This window comes from Labeo rohita, chromosome 21, assembly GCF_022985175.1.
Source record: "Labeo rohita strain BAU-BD-2019 chromosome 21, IGBB_LRoh.1.0, whole genome shotgun sequence".
In the NCBI taxonomy this organism is placed as follows: Eukaryota; Metazoa; Chordata; class Actinopteri; order Cypriniformes; family Cyprinidae; genus Labeo; species Labeo rohita.
In genome coordinates this window covers 5,627,477-5,647,858 of record NC_066889.1, presented here as the reverse complement: position 1 = coordinate 5,647,858, position 20,382 = coordinate 5,627,477, and the positions used below count along the sequence as shown (strand labels likewise).

The following is a 20,382-nucleotide window of genomic DNA, read 5'->3' as shown; positions in this document are numbered from 1 at the left end:
CATCAACCAAAACACAATGAATAAATACAAATAAAGAACATTGTACAGAATTTATGATTATGTATAAAACATTTAGTAATAACTAGATAAAAAAAGTTTGTCAAGACAAACTTTAAGCTGGCTTGAGAAAGCCAGAACAGAAAGTTTTAAAAAGTTTGAAAAGTTGATAAAGTTTAAAAAGTTTTAAGTTTGATGGTTTTCAGTCTGAAATAGTTTGAATTCTAAAGTAGTTTTAAAAGGTTAAAGTTTGGATGTTTTGAAGGCAATACAGTCTGTCAGAGACAGATAGATAGATAGATAGATAGATAGATAGATAGATAGATAGATAGATAGAATGTTGTTAGCATGTTATTAACATGATTAACATGTGACTAGCATGATGTTATAATGATTAGCAAGGTACTAGCATGTTGTTAGCATGCTTATAAGATTATTAGCAAGTTACTAGCATTTTACTAGCATGGTGCTAACATAATTAGCAAGTTACTAACATGTTGTTAACATGATTAGCAAGTTACTAGCATGATTAACAAGTTGCTAGCATGTTTCTAGCATGATTAGCAAGTTGTTAGCATGTTTCTAGCATGATTAGCAAGTTGCTAACATGATTAGCAAGTTGCTAGCATGTTTCTAGCATGATTAGCAAGTTACTAGCATGATTAGCAAGTTGCTAGCATGTTTCTAGCATGATTAGCAAGTTACTAGCATGATTAGCAAGTTGCTAGCATGTTTCTAGCATGATAAGCAAGTTGCTAGCATGTTGTTAGCATGATTAGCAAGTTACTAGCATGATTAACAAGTTGCTAACATGTTTCTAGCATGATTAGCAAGTTACTAGCATGTTTCTAGCAAGATTAGCAAGTTAGTAGCATGTTGCTAGCATGATTAGCAAGTTACTAGCATGTTTCTAGCATGATTAGCAAGTTACTAACATTTTGCTAGCATTATTAGCATATCAGTAAGTTGGCTTTCTCAAGACAACTTAATAAGCAAACTGGCAATATGTTGAATACGTAAGTTCCTATTATAAGGCTTGAAGAATAATATTAACATACTTACTTAATTATTTTTTTTAAAGCATATCTTAATTGGATTGAACATATTTAACAACTTGTAATAAAATCATTGAAGCATTCAGGAGACGATTTTATTACTTTGTTCTTTTGTGGATCTGCTATGTTGGATCCTAAATATTAATTTATTTCTGAGTCACGTTTGTATGTCTAAAATCTGCTATATTTAGGATAAACATAAGTTGCCAGGCAACAAAACAAATAGCCTACACAAGATGTGTTGCAGTACAAAGATGAATTTTATTGTAATGATCGTCAAGATCTTTAAATTATTTATTGATACAGGTCAGTGAAATAGTATGAGTAAGTTTAAACACGACATTCCGGAGCAATAAATCGTTAACGAAAATAAAACACTTCCTGTGACGGAAGGAAATAGTTGAGTAGCAGGGAGAACTAATGACTGAGATGAGTAATCTTACTGACTAGCCTACACTGTCTGTGTAGCTCAACTTCACTTCAAGTTGGTCACATCCAAAGGAGAACTTACGAAAGAATGACATCAGAACCATCGCATGGTAATATTGGATATGAAGCAATCCAATAAGAAAACACACAATCGCACATATCTGTACATGATAAAATTGTAATAAATGCTTTAGAAGTTATATTAAATCTGAGCAGAATCAGGTTCAGTACATTAGGTCTCATTAGGTATGTAAATGTGTTGGTTTTACTTCTGCTTTGTTTTTCCTTCAGATTACTTCACTTCCTGTTATACAACACAAAACAAGGCCGGCCTGTTGGTTTCAAGTGGTTTCGCAGACAAGGACTAAATGAAGAGGTGAGTCTTCGAGTCAGCAAAATATTTCATTTCTGTATATCAGCACCTACGGTAGGAGGCATAGTGTGAGTATTCTATTCTGTTTTAGTCTACTCTATATGAACTTTTATAGGAATGAATGAAAGCACTGAATTTAATTTAGACAATAATGATTTTGTAAGTAAATTATAGTCCATGTGGCTACGTACTATTTATCACACACTGGAATGTTTCTGATAAAGGACTACGGTTTTCCTGCAGTAAAAATTACTTCAGAACTATGTGGTAACAATAAAAAGCTGTTACTGTTTTTAATTTTAATTTGTTTATTTATTTTTCTGAACAAATATCTTGCAAACTGCTTTTTTGCCACTCTGTGCTGTAAAAATGCAGTAAACAGAAATGATTCTTTTGCTCGTGTTCATGTCACTGGAATGAAGTATGGCAGGTTGTGTTGCAAAGTTTTTCTATTATCTGTGAGAGGAGCAGTTTGTCTTGTCATTTTACAGTGATCATAACATCAACTTTTTGATATATAATTTAATAGATTGGAGGTTTATTTACCAAATCACTTCAGTGCAATTTCCTATAATTACAAATAAACTTCTTTAGTTTTGGGGGGAGGGAGTTAAAAAGTAATTTTAAATTATTTATTTTAATATTTTGTATTTGTATCAAATGCAGAGTCAAACTGCTGGAAGACTGGGCAAAGGGCACAGAATAATTTTTCTTTTTTTTTAATACTTTTTTAGGTGAATACAATGGATCTCATGTATGACTTGTAAACAGAATCGAGAACACCATGGGAATACTAAAACAAATCACATTATATATTGCCCTCTGTAGCTTAATTTCCTCTTCTAGTGCATTTTCCTTGAAGAACTGCACAATCAGTACTCCTCTAAAAGACACCCAGCCAAAAGTACTTTGCTACAAAATGGGCTTTTTCAGCTTTCCATGGATTCCTACAAATACACGGATTTTAGATATTTCCTTCAATGCTTTTACACAGATCCAGATTGGGGATTTTAGTAATTTGTCAAACTTACAGGACGTGAACATATCTCACAATAAGATCTCATGGATTCAAGAGGGTGCATTTGACAGTCTTTCCAATTTAACCCATCTCAATCTGGCCAGCAACAGACTAAAAGGAATCTCAGGAGGTATGCTACATGGCCTGACCAACCTACTGGTGCTAGGTCTAGATAACAATTATATACAAGACATTGAAGAGTCAGCTTTCAGCACGCTTCAGAATTTAAAGGTGTTAAACCTAACGAAAAACCACCTCTGTTATATAGAGAAAATCAAGCCTGTTTTTGCATCACCATATTTGGAAGAACTGTACATTGGAAGCAACCATTTTGATGCGTTCAACTCATATGAAATGTCAACAAAACCCTTGTCGTTAAAAAGACTTGATTTTTCCAACAATCCTTTGGCAACATTTCATCTTACTGAAAATATATTTCCATCTCTCAGTCACCTTGATTTATCTTATTGTGGTCAAAATGGAACCATGATATGGAACGTTACAGAAAAGACATTCTTCGCCTCTGTGAAAACATTATACTTCATGGATGTTCATATGTCAGCCCAGAATGCTGCTAATGTGCTTCAGAGCTTCAAGAATTTGTCGAATAAAATTAGGCTTAATGGAAACGTTAAGCTGAACACGACTAACCTCCTGCTGAACGCATGTTCTCCAGTGCTAAAAGTCGTGCGGCTGAATGCTAACAAAATAAAACACCTCACCAACCACATGTTTGATCCCTGTTCTGACCTGGCGGAAGTAGATTTAGGAGATAACGAAATATCCGAGTTATCACCGAGTATGTTCAGAGGATTTACACAACTAAAAACGCTGCGTTTGCAAATCAACAAACTGACTCGAATAACAAACTCCTTTCAAATGCTCTTCACTCTCGAGTTCATCGATCTCAGCAGAAACAGCATCAAGACGCTCACCTGTAAAGACTTTGCCAATTTAACACAGGTGAAATCTCTGTACTTGTACAGTAACAAAATCTCAGTTATTGATTCCTGTTTGTTCAAGGACCTGAAGAGTCTTGAAGTCCTCAAGCTTGGAACAAACCATCTGTTAAGGATCGGTGATGCTTTTAGCAATGGGCCACATTCCCTGCTGGATCTGCAACTTTCTTTTAATAAGCTAAGCAAAATCGAAAAGTACGCTTTTAGAAATGTGTCACAGCTGAACAATTTGTCCTTACAAGACAATCAGATTTCTGAGATCGAAGGCCATGCATTTGAAGGACTGAATAACCTGACGTCTCTTTTGCTGTCATCAAATAAAATATCAGCTAAAACGTTAACCAGTCACCAGAATGTGTTCTCAGGCATGCCCAACCTCAAAAATCTAGAATTGCAAGCCAACAGCATCTCATTTATGGATGATCAATTGAAACACCCTCCTTTTACAGACCTGAAGCAACTCAGAGTGTTGTCCTTACACAGTCAACGTCGTGGAATTGGCAAAATACCCTCTAATCTGCTTCAAGGTTTATCCTCCTTGGAAATGTTTTATGCTGGAAACACCAATCTTGGTCATCTGAATCCTGATACATTCAAGTTCAACCCACAGCTCTGGTTTTTGGAACTCTCCAAGAATGCGCTGTCTGAAGACAACTCGATCCCGGCTGAGTTGTTCCACCCCATTTCGGGTCTAACCAAACTCATTCTTTCAAGAACGCAGCTTCGCTCGTTGAACTTCCTGTTGAACGCCAGTCTCTCCAGACTTTCAACTTTAAGAGCTCGGGGCAATGAGATTGACTCAATCAACAAAACTCTGATTCAGTCCCTGCCTCGACTAGAGGTCCTCGACTTGGAGAAGAACACATTCACCTGTGACTGCAACAATGCATTCTTCATTGACTGGGCCAAGAATATTAATTCCACTCAGGTGATTTATTTGAACAAGTACATGTGTAGCTATCCTCCTTCCTTACGAGGCATGAGCTTGTCTGATTTCAACACAGAATCCTGCACCTTAAAGATTGACTTCATCTGCTTTCTTTGCAGCAGTATTGTGGTCACTCTCACCCTCCTCTCGTCATTTGTCTGGCATTTTCTGCGCTTTCAGGTGGTTTATGCATATTACCTTTTCTTAGCCTTCCTTTACGACAACAAGAAGAAGCACAACGGTTCGTCGTTCCAGTATGACGCCTTCATTTCCTACAACACTGAGGATGAGTCTTGGGTAATGGAGGAACTTATTCCCAAATTAGAAGGAGAACAGGGCTGGAGATTGTGCCTGCACCACAGAGACTTTGAACCAGGAAGGCCAATAATAGACAACATCATTGATGGCATATACAGTAGCCGCAAGACCATCTGCTTGATCACTAGGAACTACCTGAAGAGCAACTGGTGTTCAAGTGAGGTCCAGGTGGCGAGCTTCAGACTCTTTGATGAGCAGAAGGATGTCCTGATTCTGGTGTTCCTGGAGGATATCCCTACACATCAGCTCTCTCCGTGCCACAGGATGAGGAAGTTGGTGAAGAAACGAACCTACCTCCGTGGGCCCAAACCAGGGGAAGATACTAAGATCTTCTGGCAAAAGCTAAAAATGGCTTTGGAAACCAAAGAGGGTCATAATTCAGATAGGGGAATTCTGTGAGAAATAAAGGTACAGAAGTTGTCAATGGGATGGTACCTTTTCAAAAGATTTTTGTACCTTTTAAGTACTACTATGTACACTTAAAGTGCTAACCTCCCCAGTGACAGCTTTTGTACCTTTTTTCTGTGAATGTACACTATGCTAAGAATCATTATGGTTATTAGAATTTCAAGTGATCAAGTTAAAAGTGATCAGGCAGTCTAAACTGTAAGTCGTAGACTCTTAAGGACTAGTCCTAGGTTTATTGCTCAACCACAATTTAAGCATTAAGCATAATTCTCTGGACTCTCTAGATCAATACTTATCAAAAAATGTTGAACTTTACCCTTTGGGTAACCATAAGGGGGTCATTTAGAAAAGTGGTGTGACCAAATATACCCAAAATCCTATACATCCTAGACCCAAAACTTGAGTACATGCAACAGATGATTCAAAACAAGCATGCAAAGTTTTATGGAGATCGGATCATAGGTGGCGCTCTAGCAGTTAGAAAGTTAGACCACTGCTGTGATTCAAATTGTTCTTTAAGTACTTGATCGTGCAGACCAAACCGTAAGTTGTAGAGACTTGAAACTTGGAAGCATCGCAGTACACCGCAGACAATGTCACCAAGGCTCACCCTATTATTAAAAAAAGTCGCAAATGGACATATATACAAAAACGTTTGAAAGGGGCAGGGCCACTTTTAGTAAAATGTCTATAAGTCCTGAACGGAATGAGATATCTCCTAGGTACTAGTCCTAGGTTTTTGATTTGGAAAAAAACACTGCAGTACAATTCTCTGGGCAAATAATTATCAAAATGTTGAAATTTACCGTTTGGGAAGCTATAACGGGGTTGTTTAGAAAAGGGTCCCATCCAGATTTACCCAAAATCCTCTAAAGCCTAAAGGAAAACTCAAAACTTCACAAAACTGAGCACATGCGACAGGTGACTCTAAACAAGCATGCAAAGTTTTAAGAAGATTGGACACAGCTTACAACAACAAGAAATGTTAAAAAAAAAAAATTCTAGGATTTTTTGATGAACAGAATTTAATATAGGAATCTTTACTGTCACTTGATCAATTTAATACTGTACATCCTTGCAAAATAAAAGTAATTTTTTCTTTTTCTTATTCTTACTGACCCCAAACTTTTATTTGGATTATTATTTTTATACTTTATTTGCAAATCATTTGCATAATTCCTGTAAATATTGTAAATAAACACAATAATATATACCTTACTTTAAAATGTTTGATGACTGACCAATATCTTCAGTCAGCATGTTTGAAACTGTCTAAGTCAACAAGATCTCAGTATGGGGTCATTGTGGGCTGATGTTTGGCCCACACACTGGACCCCCTGATAGCTACACATGGGGGTGGAAATGGTCAATTAATAATGGTCCTTTCTCTAATTTTATCAGACCAACATCATATTTTGAGTAAAGCCTGGAACTTTTGCATGTCACCTGAAAAAGGTCTGTTCAAATAGAGAGATCTACATTCAGATGAGTTATGTTGGTCATGCATTACCAGAAGTTCATTAGAACAGTAGAATCATAAACGAACGTTGAAACTTTACAGCTCAAATAAAGCACGTTTTTGCACAGAAGAAGAACAAAATGTCACAACAAACCCACAAACATTACATTTCTGCTTTCAAACTCCTCAAAATGTCTCATGTGATTCAAACGCTATGTTCTGTGGTAAGCTGTTGGTAAAGCAATGTGTTTTGAATCTTGAACACTAAGCTATGACAGTGTGGGAAGACAGCAGAGGGTTACAGGAGTGAAGTCAGCTTTTCTGTCTCCTGTCTTTCTGACCTTTGACTCCAGTAAGTGTCCAGCAGAAGCTGACATAAGATCTCTTCTGCTGACCTGTTCTGAAGGGCATGTCTGCACATTCATTGCTCTACGCCTCCACGTTGTCGTCCATTGTCCACGTCCCAGCATGTGTCCTCTGCTGCCTCTGCTGGACTTTACAGGAGAAGCTATTATGCTAATGTGTTACAATTAGTTGATTCAGTTAACACAGACTAGTTCAGATCCTCAGCTATGATATGGATCTGCAGAGAAGTGTGATGGAAAGCCTTAACTTGTTTCTGTTATGTTTGGTGTTGAGATCACTGAGATGTACTTCACTAATAAAGGCACCATTGTTAAACGAAGGAGCCAGAACAAGATAACTTCAGGAATATCTCAGTCTCAGCATTTTTCTGAACATGTAAGGATGGTCATATAATTGTAAGCTTTAGTTGTGTACTGTGTGTGTGTGTGTTTTATAACTCAACAACTACAGTGATGGAACTTGATTTAATGCTTATTCTTCCTCCATTGTAAATTTATAGGTACAAATGTCTGACACCAATGGCGAAGATATTTTTTTCTTCCATTTTTCTAGGTGTTTTTGAATTACCTATTTTGTATGTTTTTAATATATACATTTATATTTTACAATTTATTAGTGGTGTAATATCGCAGAATCTAAAATATTTCAGTACTTCTAATTCATTTTATTTCACAATTCTTCTTTGCTTTGCAAAGTAATATGTAAGTACAAATAATACCAGTAAGATTTTTGAATGAAGTCTCTTATAACTTCCATTTATTTAATCAAAATTCAATAAAAACAGTAAAAGTATTACTAATTAAAGTAATTATTTCCTATTTTGAATGTACACTACCAGTCAAATGTTTTTGAACAGTACGATTTGTAATGTTTTTTAAAGAAGTCTCTTCTGCTCACCAAGCCTGCATTTATTTGATCCAAAGCAAAAAGCAACAGCAAAAACAGTAAAATTTTGATTATTAATTAAATTATTAATTTTTAAAATAACTGTTTTCTATTTGAATATATTTAAAAATATTAATTTATTCCTGAGATTTCAAAGCTGAATTTTTTAGCATCATTACTACAGTTACACTATCCTTCAGAAACCATTCTAATATTCTGCTCAAAAAACATTGATTATTATTATTAAGTTGAAAACAGCTGAGTAGAATTTTTCAGTTTTGTTTTTTTTTTTTTTTTGATGAATAGAAAGTTCAGAAAACATTTATCTGAAATAGAAATGTAACATTATAAATGTCTTTATCATTACTTTTGATCAATCCTTGCTAAATAAACATATTCACTTTTGAATCGTACAGTGTGTAATGTTACAAAAGCTTTTTATTTCAGATAAATGCTGATCTTTGGATATTTCTATTCATCAAAGAATCATGAAAAAAATGTACTCAACTGTTTTAAATATTGATCATAATAATAATGATAAATGTTTCTTGAACTGCATATTAGAATGATTTCTGAAGGATCATGTGACACTGAAGACTGGAGTAATGATGCTGAAAAATTAGCTTTGATCACAGGAATAAATTACATTTTAAAATATATTCAGATAGAAAACAGTTATTTTAAATAGTAAAAATACTTCAGAATGTTACTGTTTTTGCTGTACTTCAGATAAAATAAATGCAGTCTTGGTGAGCAGAAGAGACGTCTTTAAAAAAAACATAAAACATCTTAAGAGTAGATTATTTCATGTCTTTTGTTTTCTCCAGTCTTAAGTGTTACATGATTTTTCTGAAATCATTCTAATATGCTGATTTTGTTTTGGGCAACAAACAATTCTTTATTTTTATTTTGCACAAGCAGCGACCCAATACTGCATGTGCTAAATGTTGCATTATTTTCTGAATTATAGACTTTGTAAAAATTCAGAACCACTGCCATTTCAGTTATGAAAAAATCAGTTGTGGTTTTCTCCGGTGTCAAAGACTGATATCCTGGTACAGTTTACTTCTGTAGTCATCCACTAATTAATCCCCAGGGTCTTGGTTTAGGTAATTTAGTTTCCATGGAAAAAAAACTGTAATCACATGCTAGAGAAGTCATGTGAGAAGAGCAAAGGAAATTACTTCACCTGTTCACTTCCTAAAGGTGAACTCAGATGATACTCGCATGCCCTTTGACCAGTGAGACAACAAGGGAAATAGACCTAATGGGGCATGGAAAACAAAAACACACCCTTTTATTGCCCATCTCGGTCTCCACCTCTCCTTCACACGTTTGAGTTTCCATTAGTGTGTGAAAACATTTACAATGCAAAGTGTGGCCCTACTTTTATGGCACATAACTGGACAAAAGTGTTTGCTCCAATAAATAAACACATCATCTTTGTCTTACATTCATAAAAATGAGCACCAGAGCCAAAAGATATTCTTCAAAAATGTATTATTTATCAATTTACACAAATATAAATATGATTGAGGTGATTCCAAAATTTCTATATATATATATATAAAAAAAGCAAAACCTTCAGGCAGTTATACATATTCTACAATGGAGTACAATGGAGTAGTGTGAAATCAATCCCTGAGAAGCAAATTATATTTATAGCATCTTTTGGGATCACTTTTTATGTGCAAGTCCATGCATTGAAATGGAAAGACCATTCTGATGGTGTTAATTTACACGGTAATGTGATGATTTTCTTTTCAAATACATTTCAAATCTCAAATCTGTGCATGGAAAAAACATATCTATAATCGACTGACTATTTTCTTGTTGTTTTGTCTGAAAAGTTGACCTTATTTTACAACAAACCATATTTTCTCATTTAATCCTATGTACAGTATTATTGATGGTTTCATCAATGGGTGTGAAAGCTTCGGCTCAGTATTCAATCGTCTTAGCAAGTTCCACCAGTTTGTTCTGTCATCCGTTATGGCTTAAAGGTGTAATTTATCAATCACTAGTCTTCATTTGTCGCAAAATCCAGAGGCAGTGCTGCTCCTGTTGGTTCTCCATGCTGACAGGTTACCAAAGTAACCGAGAAACGTAGATATCATGCGCTGCTGTTGCTAAGCTGCCGAGGAAGTTCTCGCTCCGGTGCATTTGTTCACCAGGCCTGCAAAGGACACTGCAGTGACAACAGAGAATAACGATCACACATCATGATGACCAATGCAGATACTGCCATATTTCTCGGTGAATGTGCAAGTAAACACTACAACTATTTGTGCTGCAAACAAGTGTGTTTATGATATATGTCAAAATAATATGATAACTAATACCAGTTTGGACTGTATGATGCCGTTTTAGTGCCACATTAAAAAAAAAAAGAAAAATCTAAGATTAGGAGAATATTCTGAGAATAAAATCTAAATTACGAGAATAAAGTCAAAATATTACGAGGATAAAGTCAAAATTACAAGAATGAAGTCGAAATATTTAAAGAATAAAGTTGAAATATTTCAATAATGAAGTCAAAATTATGAGAATAAAGTATTTTTTCGAGAATAAAGTCACAGTGATTACGGGATTAAAGTTATAATATTTTGAGAGTATATTTTAGCCTATTGCGCACGCAAATGGCCCGGATTGGGAGCACCTGGAGATATTCCAAAGTCTCAGCGTTCAAATTCTGTCAGTTTTATAGCGAAATACAAACAATATGTCTATTACAATAATGTGTATTTCACATTCTTTAATGTGGCGTGACAGATTGCTGTATTCGCCTCAGTTTAAGTGGCATGTGAATCAGTCATCTTTTTGATTACAATGAGACATTTGTTTCAATAAATTAGGCTATACTGTTTTTTCATTCCTTCACGTTTATATCATGCTGTAAACTTGAAATAAAGAGAAATTATCATTTATAATTTGTATTTTGTAATCAAACTGACAGAATTTGAAAGGTGAGCTGTGTTATAAGCACAAAATTATTGCAATTATTCGGTGGCTGGCACGCTACAAATAATGAATGGATGACGTTAAATATTATTTCCAATCATTTACTGTATTATACCATGAATAAAACAGCTTGTGAATAGACACTTATATACAAATTTTGAAAGCTGAGACTTTGTTTTATATTAAAAGTACCAAAAGCACAAAGCTTATTGCTATTATTGAGTCAATCAATAGGCCTAATGAATGCAATCAAAGACATGAAATATTATTTTCAAGCATACTGTCCCTGTGAGTAAAACACATGGTATAATTTCTGCTAATAATCCCACATATACTCAAAAAAATTCCGTTGGCAACTTCTCACGGTGCTCCTAATCCGGGCTATACTCTCAAAATATTATAACTTTAATCGCTATGATTTAATCCGCATAATTTCGACTTTATTCTCAAAACATTTAGACTTTATTCTCTGAACATTTCGACTTTATTCTCATAATTTCAATTTTATTCTCAAAAGCTTTAGACTTTATTCTTGAAATATCTCGACTTTATTCACAAAACATTTAGACTTTATTCTCTAAACATATTTTGAGTTTATTCTCGTAATTTCAACTTTATTCTCAAAATACATACTTTATTCTCAAAACATTTTGCCTTTATTCTCAAAATATTTTGACTATTCTCAAAACATCTCAAGAGTATTCTTGAAACATTTCGAATATATTCTCAAAATTTCTACTTTATTCTCGAAACATTTTGACTTTAGTCTCATAATTTCTACTTTATTCTCAAAATATTTCGACTTTATTCTCAAAACATTTTGACTTTATTCTTGTAATTTTAACTTTATTCTCAAAACATTTCAACTTTATTCTCAAAACATCTTAACTTTATTCTCGAAACATTTTGACTTTATTCTCAAAACATTTCAATATTATTCTTGAAACATTTTGAATATTTTCTCGAAATTTCTACTTTATTCTCAAAACATTTTGACTTTATTCTTGTAATTTTAACTTTATTCTCAAAACATTTCAACATTATTCTTGAAACATTTCAAATATATTCTCGAAACATTTCGTCTTTATTGTCATATAATTCAACTTTATTCTCGAAACATTTTGACTTTATTCTTGTAATTTTAACTTTATTCTCTGAACGTTCCGACTTTATTCTCGAAACATTTCGACTTTGTTCTCAAAACATTTAAACTTTATTCTTGAAACATCTCAACTTTATACTCTAAACATTTCGACTTTATTCTCGAAACATTTCAACATTATTCTTGAAACATTTAGAATATATTCTCGTAATTTCTACTTTATTCTCAAAAAATTTCTACTTTATTCTTGTAATTTCAACTTTATTCTCTAAACATTTCAACTTTATTCTTGAAATATTTCAACTATATTCTCAAAATATTATGACTTCAATCCCCTAATTTTAGATTTTTTCATTTTTTAACGTGGCACTAAAATGCCTTTGTAGCAATGCAATATAAAGCAGCGTAAAAAATGTTTTTTGACACCCGGAAGCCTGGCACATTCAAGTTACAAATGGCTGCTCGTGACGTGGATAAAAAGTACATGAAACTGAAATTTGACCTGTTTGCTGGATCCCAGGTGTGTGATAGTGCTGGTGTCCATGGTCGTGTATCGAGATGGATGGGAAAACTGGGCAGCTTCTTGTTTGGGAGAGTACACTGAAAAAGACATGCAAAATGTGAGTTTTGCACATCATTCAGGATCACAATATTTTCTGCTGTCATACCGTTAGTAAAGGAGTGAGTGTATTTACTGTGTGACTGTGCGAAGGGCTGCTGAGAGATGTGAGCGGTGGTCAGCTGTGTCAGGCTGGTGCTCTGAGGGAACTGCATGGGCTGCAGGGTGGTGAGTCCAGACACACTGTTGATGACGGGCACACTCTGAGACTGAGGAGATGTCAGACCTGGAAAGACATGAAACCGCTGTTATCATAACTTTTTGGTCAAAGTGTTTTACAATAATTAAAATCCTTTACAGACACTATACTTCACTATACTTATCAGATTACAGTCACTTTTTTATTGATTACATAATCACATATTCTTTTTTTAAAGTGTTTTATTTTGATTGATGTTATTTTAAAATGATTTACTTTCATTTTACATGTTTTATTATTTATTAGGATTCTCATTAAACTCACAAATCCCTTCAAAAAGTTCCTTCACAAACCCTATTTTGGGAAACCTTGACTTACTGTAAAGTTTAACTTTCATGTTCAAAGTTGCACTTCACATTGTTAATAACAATGAATGGAATATATTTTCTTTCCTTTGGGTTTTTATATCAGTATGGTACAAAATTATCCTATTTAAATCAATGAGGAAAATGAGTTAGGTCAAAAGTAATCTAAAAGTAGTCAAAATATACATTATCATTAAAAGTTTGGGGTCTGTAGATTTTTGATTCTTTACTTTGTTTGAAAAAAAAGGAATACTTTTATTCAGCAAGGATGTGTTAACTAATAAAAAGTGAAAATATTGATTAAAAGTGATAGTAAAAGATTTCTATTTTAAATAAATGCTGTTCTTTGTAACTTTTTATTCATCAATGAATCCTGAAAAAAGTATCACATAACATTATCCAAAAGTATCCAAAAACATTTTAAGCAGCACAACTGTTTCCAACATTAATAATAAATTAGCATAATAGAATGATTTCTGAAGGATCATGTGACACTGAAGACTGGAGGGTTTGCATTGTAGAAATAAATTATATTTATATTTTAAAGTATATTAAAACAGAAAATTGTTATTTTAAATTGCAATAATATTTCATAATATTACTTTTTTGTATTTTGATCAAATAAATTAAACTTTGATGAGCGTAAGAGACTTCTTTCAAAAACATTAAAAATCTCAGTTCCAACTCAGCTCTACGGAGATTTTTCTGTTGAAGAGGACAAGTAAAGAAAATAGTCTCTGACAATGGGACGAGTTTTATAGGAGCAGAACGCAATTTAAAAAGGGCTTCGGCTCAACTACTTTCAAGATCCCAAACTTTTGAACGACAGTGTATATATTTGGGAGGTTTTAGGTTCTGCAATGTAATAGTTTATCTTTCAATAAAAAATACAAAAACGGCCACATCCTACACTTTTCTAGATTTGAAGTCTATTTTGTATAACTCTTTTTGTGCCAAAACAGTCACATTATAGTTTTACATGATAGTTTGAATCCTTAAACAGGATGATTTTGCTATTGTGCCTTTAAGTCTTGAAAATGAACGTGTAAATGAACTCTGTTATGACTGCCTGACGTCTGTTTACTGGCTTAGGCAAGTGTGCAAACATGGACTCAAATGCTTGATTGACCAATGCATAAAAAGTGTTTTTGCGTTACTGTGGTGGTCACACACCTCAGTACTTAAGGGGTCACAGAGTGACCTTCAAACATCATTAAATCAGATGTGTTATCATCTGGTAGCTGGCTATAAACATGTTTATAATATCTAACTAGATCATCAAGATGCTTATCAAATTATTACTTCTGCTATCAAAACGTTTGTTTGAGAATACCAACCAGCTCAACCAAACCTATGTTGGAGGCGGGGCTGTCTGTTTGACTGACTAATAGAAGAAGGAGGAGTGTTTGGGGAAACTTTTTGAGTTGTTTCTATAACTCTATTTGATAACGAATCAGAAAATATGAATGACAAAAATTAGTAGGTTAGGAGGTTAATGGTTCTCAACCTTTTAGACCAAAAAAAAAAAAAAACACACTGTAAAAAGGGCAAGGATGTCAAAATGTTGGCTTTAAAAGCTTATTAACATGGGGATGGATAAAGATAAATTAAAACTGTAATCAACTTTAGAAGTAAAACTGTAAAGCTACCTTACCATATATATTTCTATGTAAAAACTGTAAACGGTTTAAAACTGGATATGTAATTTTGCTATAAAATACTGTATATTTATGTTTTTTGCAAGTAAAAACTATGAATGACTGTATAATTTACAGTAAAAAAGTAAAAGAACATTTCCAGAAGTCCCCATATGACTGTTTTTTATAAATTATTTCGTTTCTTCTCATTTTTGTTATCAGCAATGTACATTATAGCGTTGTTACATTTTCTGTGATTTTGTTCATGTTTGTTGCATTATTTTACAGTCATATGATGTTGCAATGTTTTTGTGTCTTAGATCCTGTGCGCCATATATGGTTTCCACCAATTTTGTATGCCTGCAAATTTTAAATCCAAGGTACATATTTCTAGTAAATGCGCAGTTAATTCTAATATTGTATTTTCAGAAAGTTTTGAAATATTTTTCCTCTCCTCAAATTTGTCACTACTGTAACACAGTAATATATAACTTCATAAAAATGGTTATATTTGACCTATGAAGATTTTGCTTCTTCCTTGTAATATATATATTTTTATAATATACGTTTTCAGTGGTAAATCAACAACAATTACAATTTTAAGTACAATATTAAGTACAATTTTAAGTACAATATTTCAAGTTTGATTTATGACATTTGCTGTATTCTGAATCCAACTTATCTTTGTAAAGTGCAAAAAGGTTGATCATACTGATTTCAAAGTTAGAATTCATTAGTTTGAATATACATTAAACCTAACCCAGATAGCACACGTACATCTGCAAGATGTCTGTTAAAGATCTCTTGATCTGGAAAGCATCTACTATGAACAAACGTCTGGCAGACGTCTGTAAAATGTCAGTTTTACATACATTCTAAATCATAAACATCTTAAAGACATCTAACAGAGGTCTATTTGACATCTGATAGGAAACGTCCAACAGACGTATTGCAGATGAGCAAACTACGTAAAAAATACGTCTTGCAGATGTAAATGCAGACGTCAAATAGACGGTTGTGACTGCATATTTTCGGTAGTGACAGTAATGTTTTAATAGCGACTACATCACATTACAGAATTTTAACTTGCATACTAAAACACAACTAAAAATACTAACAAAAAATTTGCATTACTGTACTAAAATTTTGTTTATTTTCCCCAAATAAAGAATTATGTGTTCCTTTTGTCACTATCGAAACATGCAATCATTACTGTTACTAGTAGTGACAATTTTGTGCCCAGCTCAGATGCTAATCAGCAAATGGTTAGCTAGCACAATTCTGAACAATTGTACACACATAAAAACACATTTTTATGGAATAACACCCAAAAAATGATGTCACTACCGAAACTTCACCAAATGTTTCGGTTATGAATGTTTCGTTAGTGACTATTTTAAATACTTTTAAGCCTAGCTCAAAGATGTTAATCAGAACATGTTAGCTAGCACAGTTCTGAACAATTGTACACATATAAAAACGAATGTTATGGAAAACACACAAAAAGTGTGTTTAATTGCAGAAAAAAAGTGTTCCTTAAAGTTACAGACTTTTTTAGAGTTTGCACCAATTCTGTCGAATGGCCCACATATGCAAGTACTAATATTAATATTTAATATTAATCACTTAATGCCAACCCATAATACCTGAAGCCAGAAATTCACTGTATTTTTACAGTGAATTTTTAGCAACCAGAATGTTTTTAATGTGAATTTAACATTTTAATGAGTATTTTTACAGTGTTAAGTTTAAAAACCACAATGATGTGAAATATGAAGAAGTAGGAGGAAATAAAATGATGATACACTCACTTTGAGCAGCCAGGCTCATAATGAGGCTCTGGGCTTGCTGATGATGATGAGACGACTGAGACAGACTATGAATGTTGGTCAATGTGCTCACAGGAGGCAAAACTCCACCAGAGACTGAGATCTAGACACACACGTGCACACACACACAATGTAAATACATTTAAGGTACGCAAACACAAGCAAGTAAAAGCATGGTTCCTTTCCTCTGGTGCAAAACACTGTTTTGGACTGTGAGTGCGCACTAACATAACATAACAAATGTTTATTGGGGGGGCCTATTCACACCAGTCATAAAAATGAATAAATGCACTGCCTACACATGCTAGATCAATGCTCTCTTTGACCTAGTTGAGTCAGTTTTCAAATAAAGGCGACTTTATCAATCATGTCTGTAAAATGTACATTGATCTCTGCGACTGCATGCTATTTCAGCTCGAATAAAGGGCTACTTGTCAAAGCGTACACCATAACATGGACACTAAAACATTTGCTTTACCATTTTGGCATCCGTCGATAGCAAGCCGTGGCAGGGGTCCAGACTACCCGGAGACACCTGTTGCAATACTGACTGGCTGCTACCATGGTGACTGATGGTCGTGGAGGAAGTGACCTCACTGGTTCCTTGTTGACTGTACCTGAGTTCTGCATTGAAAAACACAAGATTGATATTTTTGAACTGTATTGCTGCTATCACAACCAAAATGTTCTGTCACACTGAAAACAGGGAGAAACTAAAACTGCTAGTCGCACATACTGACCTGATTCTGTCTATCTTTATTTGACCTCGTTGCGTAGCTGTAAATGCAGCTAAAATGATAAGAGTCTGCAGTCCAAACACCGAAAGGCCTTTATCGGACCGTCTACTTCTTAAGCGCATTCTCATAAACATACCTCAAAACTGATTATGCTAAATGTTGTGCCGTTTCTTGCTCTGGGCAAACAAATACAATCAAAGAGCTTTTGAACCGTTGGAGGTCAGTGACTGTAGCAGAACACACAGGTTGAGCAAACACGCTGTTCTCTGACTCACTCTCTTGACGTAATATTAATCCATTCGCAAACATTGTGCGGAATTCGGTCCATTTCACAGGCTGACAGTTTACAGCTTTTCAACAGAACAGTGTCCTTTTGTAGTTGTCAAAAGTTAAGCTGAAGCATTTTGGATTTTATTATATGATCATTTTAAGCTACTGCATGATCCTTCTGGGTTTAAAATGCTTTTTCTAACCAGCTATCGATCTTCTGAGGGAGAGAATGTGTGCCGCACACCCTCCCAGACACAAAGCTCGAATCTTGACTCGACCCTGGTTTGACCCTAAAGATTGCGGTAAGCGATTTTATGTCCTCTATCTCACATGTGTCTGCGGGTGCGGCTGTGTATTTTGTTCACATACTAATGGGACAGAGGAATTCCAATAAAACACACACAATCTTACTGCATCTGTGACCATGTTTACACCTGATTTTAACATTTAACATAATGGTGAAATACGGCTGTAACTATCGGTAACTGAAACTATTAAAAACATGTTTGCTTTTAGATGAAGAACTTAGACTAAAGGAAAATATATAATATAAATGTTGTCTTGTCAATTAACTAAAATGTTTACGTTAAAGCACTACAAATACAAACTGGAAATAAATAAAAATAAAAATAAAAAATAAATTAAACCTGCATAAAAATGACAAAAGTGCATATTCGAATGATAAAAAATTAAGCTAAAATTAAAACAAACTGAAAATACAAAAACAAAAGATAATCTGAAATATTAATACAACTATGATGGTATGTAAATAACATTTGGTACATATCCGATCATCCGAGACAGATGTTAATATCAAGTGTAAACAGAGCCTGTGACTATTTGCACAATGATGAAATCTTACTTGAATCTGAGCTACTGTGATGGTGCTGGGTATGTGATGAATGATGGGACAACAGGGGGTTCATGCTGTGGGGTGCATACGTATCCATAGCCAACTTCTGTCTGAAGGCTTCCTCCTTACGCCGATTAGCAAACCAGTTGTACACACGAACCTCCGTGACCAGGTTAGATCCAAGTCCATGAGCTTTAGAGGGCGACACACCCCTCTGCACACACTCGGCCCTGAAAATAACCCAAAAAATAAGGAACTGGCATTTGTGTGTGTGTGTGTATCATAAGGGTGTGTGTGTGTGTGTGTGTGTGTGTATGACCCTGGACCACAAAACCAGTCATAAGTAGCACATGTATATTTTAGCAATAGCCAGCAATACATTGTATGGGGGGGGTCAAAATTATAGATTTTTCTTTCATGCTAAAAATCGTTAAGTAAAGATCATGTTTCATGAAGATATTATTTTTTATTTGTATCATGCATTTTGTTTTTATTTTAACACATTTAAGATAACTAAATGCAAAAGAAAATGAAATGCATGTACTTAATAAAATGCAAAATAAGAAAACATACTTACTAACATAATAATATAATGCATAGAAGAAAATAAGAAACAAATATGTAACGCTAAACCACAAAACTAGTCATAAGGGTACTTTTTTTTTTTAAATTGGGATTTATACATCATCTGCAAACCTGAATAAATAAGCTTTCCATTGATGTATGGTTTGTTAGGATAGGGCAGTATTTGAGATACAATGCATATTACTAATTACAAATTAAGTTTGATATATTTACAGTAGAAAATTTACAGAATATCTTCATGGAACATGATCTTTACGTAATATCCTAATGATCTGTGGCATAAAAGAAAAATCCAGACAATGTATTGTTGGCTACTGCTACAAACATACCTGTGCTACTTACAACATTTTTTTTTTGTTTTGTTTTAAACACATTTTAATTAAATTAGCAGAGTGAGAGAAAGCACATTACCTGTTGCATTCCTCTACCAGCGCTTCCCTTTCTTCTTTGCTGGGGTTCTTCTGTCGTTCATAGGCCTGGTAGAGTATCTCCTGAGATGCCGGACCCCATTTGAAGCGGTTTCGTCTCATCCTCTTAGAGCCTGGCTCGCCCTCGTCTCCGATCTGTGCTCCAGAACCTCCCGCAGCCCCGAACTGTGTCCGGTATGATTGAATTCTGGGAAAAAAAACAGGACCTGATCCTGACTGCCTGAGTCACTGGGGTCAGAGCCCTGAACACGGTCGAACTCTGCGGAAATAAAAACGATTGGGGCAGAGTAAGGCAGAATCATGATAGATAGTGCTTGAATGGGGAGGCCCATAATGAACGCACAATTTTGAGAAGGGTAAAAATGGATCCAGTAATGGGGCTTACAGAGCAGAGCTCACACGATACACACTGGCCTTCATAAACGTAGGCTATTCAAAGTAAGTAAATAACGACATATTCACAGTGTACACATTGATTAATGTGTATGTTTTATGCTTTTTCTGAATGACCTGTAATCTATCCAAAAAAAATCTGAGAAACAAGATATAACAATGGATAAAATAAAAACATTAATTCACAAAAGAGAGTTTCATTTAATATTTATTTTATATAGATTTCAATAAATGTGGTAGATAATTTATAATAGAAATTATGATATTGA

The 20,382-nt window shown here is 34.3% G+C and overlaps 2 protein-coding genes and 1 long non-coding RNA gene across 4 annotated transcripts in view; 2 read left to right on the top strand and 1 right to left on the bottom strand.

Annotated features, from left to right (window-relative positions):
- The first annotated feature begins 1,794 nt into the window (after window positions 1-1,794).
- On the top strand, window positions 1,795-5,476 carry tlr22 (toll-like receptor 22). 2 transcript variants are annotated; one of them, XM_051092977.1, is made up of 2 exons: window positions 1,795-1,857; window positions 2,589-5,476. In XM_051092977.1, exon 2 carries the CDS (start codon window positions 2,639-2,641, stop codon window positions 5,474-5,476), a length of 2,838 nt encoding a protein of 945 aa, XP_050948934.1. In that variant the 5' UTR covers window positions 1,795-1,857; window positions 2,589-2,638. The 2 variants fall into 2 exon arrangements, with proteins under 2 accessions (XP_050948934.1, XP_050948933.1); XM_051092976.1 differs by having other exon boundaries at window positions 1,840-1,922.
- A 4,202-nt stretch (window positions 5,477-9,678) lies between these two features.
- The window catches only part of hnf1bb (HNF1 homeobox Bb), a 14,124-nt gene continuing 3,420 nt past the window's right edge, over window positions 9,679-20,382 (bottom strand). Inside the window, 8 exon segments of the mRNA XM_051092984.1 lie at window positions 9,679-10,383; window positions 12,761-12,858; window positions 12,954-13,103; window positions 16,830-16,950; window positions 17,326-17,471; window positions 18,717-18,937; window positions 19,704-19,884; window positions 19,887-19,979. Of these exon segments, the coding sequence (XP_050948941.1) occupies window positions 10,363-10,383; window positions 12,761-12,858; window positions 12,954-13,103; window positions 16,830-16,950; window positions 17,326-17,471; window positions 18,717-18,937; window positions 19,704-19,884; window positions 19,887-19,979 (1,031 nt within the window). The 3' untranslated portion in view covers window positions 9,679-10,362.
- The window catches only part of LOC127152371 (uncharacterized), a 17,048-nt gene continuing 14,558 nt past the window's right edge, over window positions 17,893-20,382 (top strand). The window contains exon 1 of the long non-coding RNA XR_007825069.1: window positions 17,893-18,156. This is a non-coding gene — a long non-coding RNA (uncharacterized LOC127152371). The remainder of the gene's footprint in view (window positions 18,157-20,382) is intronic.

What these genes read in the sequence shown, in the direction of transcription:
- tlr22 (XM_051092977.1), top strand. Translation starts at nt 2,639, where the DNA reads ATGGGAATACTAAAACAAATCACATTATATATTGCCCTCTGTAGCTTA.